Source organism: Rhagoletis pomonella, unplaced genomic scaffold (assembly GCF_013731165.1).
Source record: "Rhagoletis pomonella isolate Grant_MI unplaced genomic scaffold, Rhpom_1.0 Rhpom_scaffold_00007, whole genome shotgun sequence".
Classification (NCBI taxonomy): Eukaryota; Metazoa; Arthropoda; class Insecta; order Diptera; family Tephritidae; genus Rhagoletis; species Rhagoletis pomonella.
This window is the reverse complement of record NW_023458561.1, coordinates 28,791,909-28,793,118: the sequence shown is the minus strand read 5'-3', so window position 1 is coordinate 28,793,118 and position 1,210 is coordinate 28,791,909. Positions and strand designations below refer to the sequence as shown.

Sequence of the window (1,210 nt, the reverse complement as noted above, 5' to 3'; positions counted from 1 at the left end):
TACTTAACGATATTGCCGTCGTATATCGGTACTGCAGGGTAAGGAGGTTTGGCATGCTAAAGTCCCAGACTTTATTAAAAAAAAAAAAAAAAAAAAGATGTCGCGTTTAACTAGATGCATTTTAATTTGCCTAAAAAAGTGATTTAAAAAAAAAATAGCAAAAACATATTTTGTTCTTAATTGCCATAAATTTATTGCGAACACTTACTCGAGTAAACAGCAGCACCCTGCACAGCGACAATTGCATTGACCATGGCCAACAATGACAAAATTCCGACAAATGATATACGAAAAGTTGATACAAAATTTTTATTTTTTATTTCACAATTTGGTGTATTTCGGTTTCGTTTACGTTTTTCAATATCGAATTGAGTGCTATTGTCGTCGTTCATATTATACAGCCGGTTTTTATCGCTGCTGTTGTTGTTGTCGTCGTAGCTGTGGTAGCTGTTGCTGCGATGGCAGCAGCTGTCACCCAACAAAAGGTGTCGAGTAACCATTTTTTGCTATTTACTTTGCTTATGTATTTTATTATTTGTTGTTTAAGCACTTATTTTTTTTATTTCTTGTTTCTTCTTTGTATATTTTGCTGCTTCTTATTTTTATATGTGCCTACTCGTACATGGGTATGCAGGTATGTTGAAATTTTTACAGACACTCAAGACACTGCCGTTTATTTTTTGTTCCGTTAACCAATTAATTAAAATTGCAAATTTTTAAATTTTCGTAGTAAAATATAGGAAAAAAATACTTTCGCAATGTTGCTTTGGAGTAGCTTGTTTCTCGAATTTCTGCTTTGACAATATATATATATTTTTTTTAATTTCCAATCAAAAATGCAAAGTTCGTCGGTGTAGGCACTTTGTTTTTGTTGTAACTGTTAATTCGCAATGCAGCTTTTAGCAAATTTCGTTTGAATTATTAACAAGTAAACTTTTAATATTCAAAAGCTTACAGTGCTTTCACATGATTAACACAAAAAAACAAACACACGATTTGCATATGTTGCTGAAAATTAATAGAGAAAAAAATCGTGTAAAAAGTGTGCAATAAATTTGCCAGAATTAATTTCTCATAAACGCTCTGTAATTTTAGCAGGTAATCCACAAGTAATTATCATTTTTTTATCATTTCATTTTCATAATTTCGCACTTTAAACAGTTATATTCGACTCGCATTGTACGAGTAAATTTATGTCGCAATTTACAAA

The 1,210-nt window shown here is 31.1% G+C and overlaps 1 protein-coding gene across 2 annotated transcripts in view; it reads right to left on the bottom strand.

The window, feature by feature from the left end:
• The window catches only part of LOC118742526, a 90,549-nt gene extending 89,345 nt beyond the window's left edge, over positions 1-1,204 (bottom strand). For both annotated transcript variants that reach the window (XM_036474669.1, XM_036474670.1), the window contains exon 1: positions 209-1,204. In XM_036474669.1, coding sequence (XP_036330562.1) covers positions 209-500 — 292 coding nt within the window. In that variant the 5' untranslated portion in view covers positions 501-1,204. The remainder of the gene's footprint in view (positions 1-208) is intronic.
• Positions 1,205-1,210: the final 6 nt, after the last annotated feature.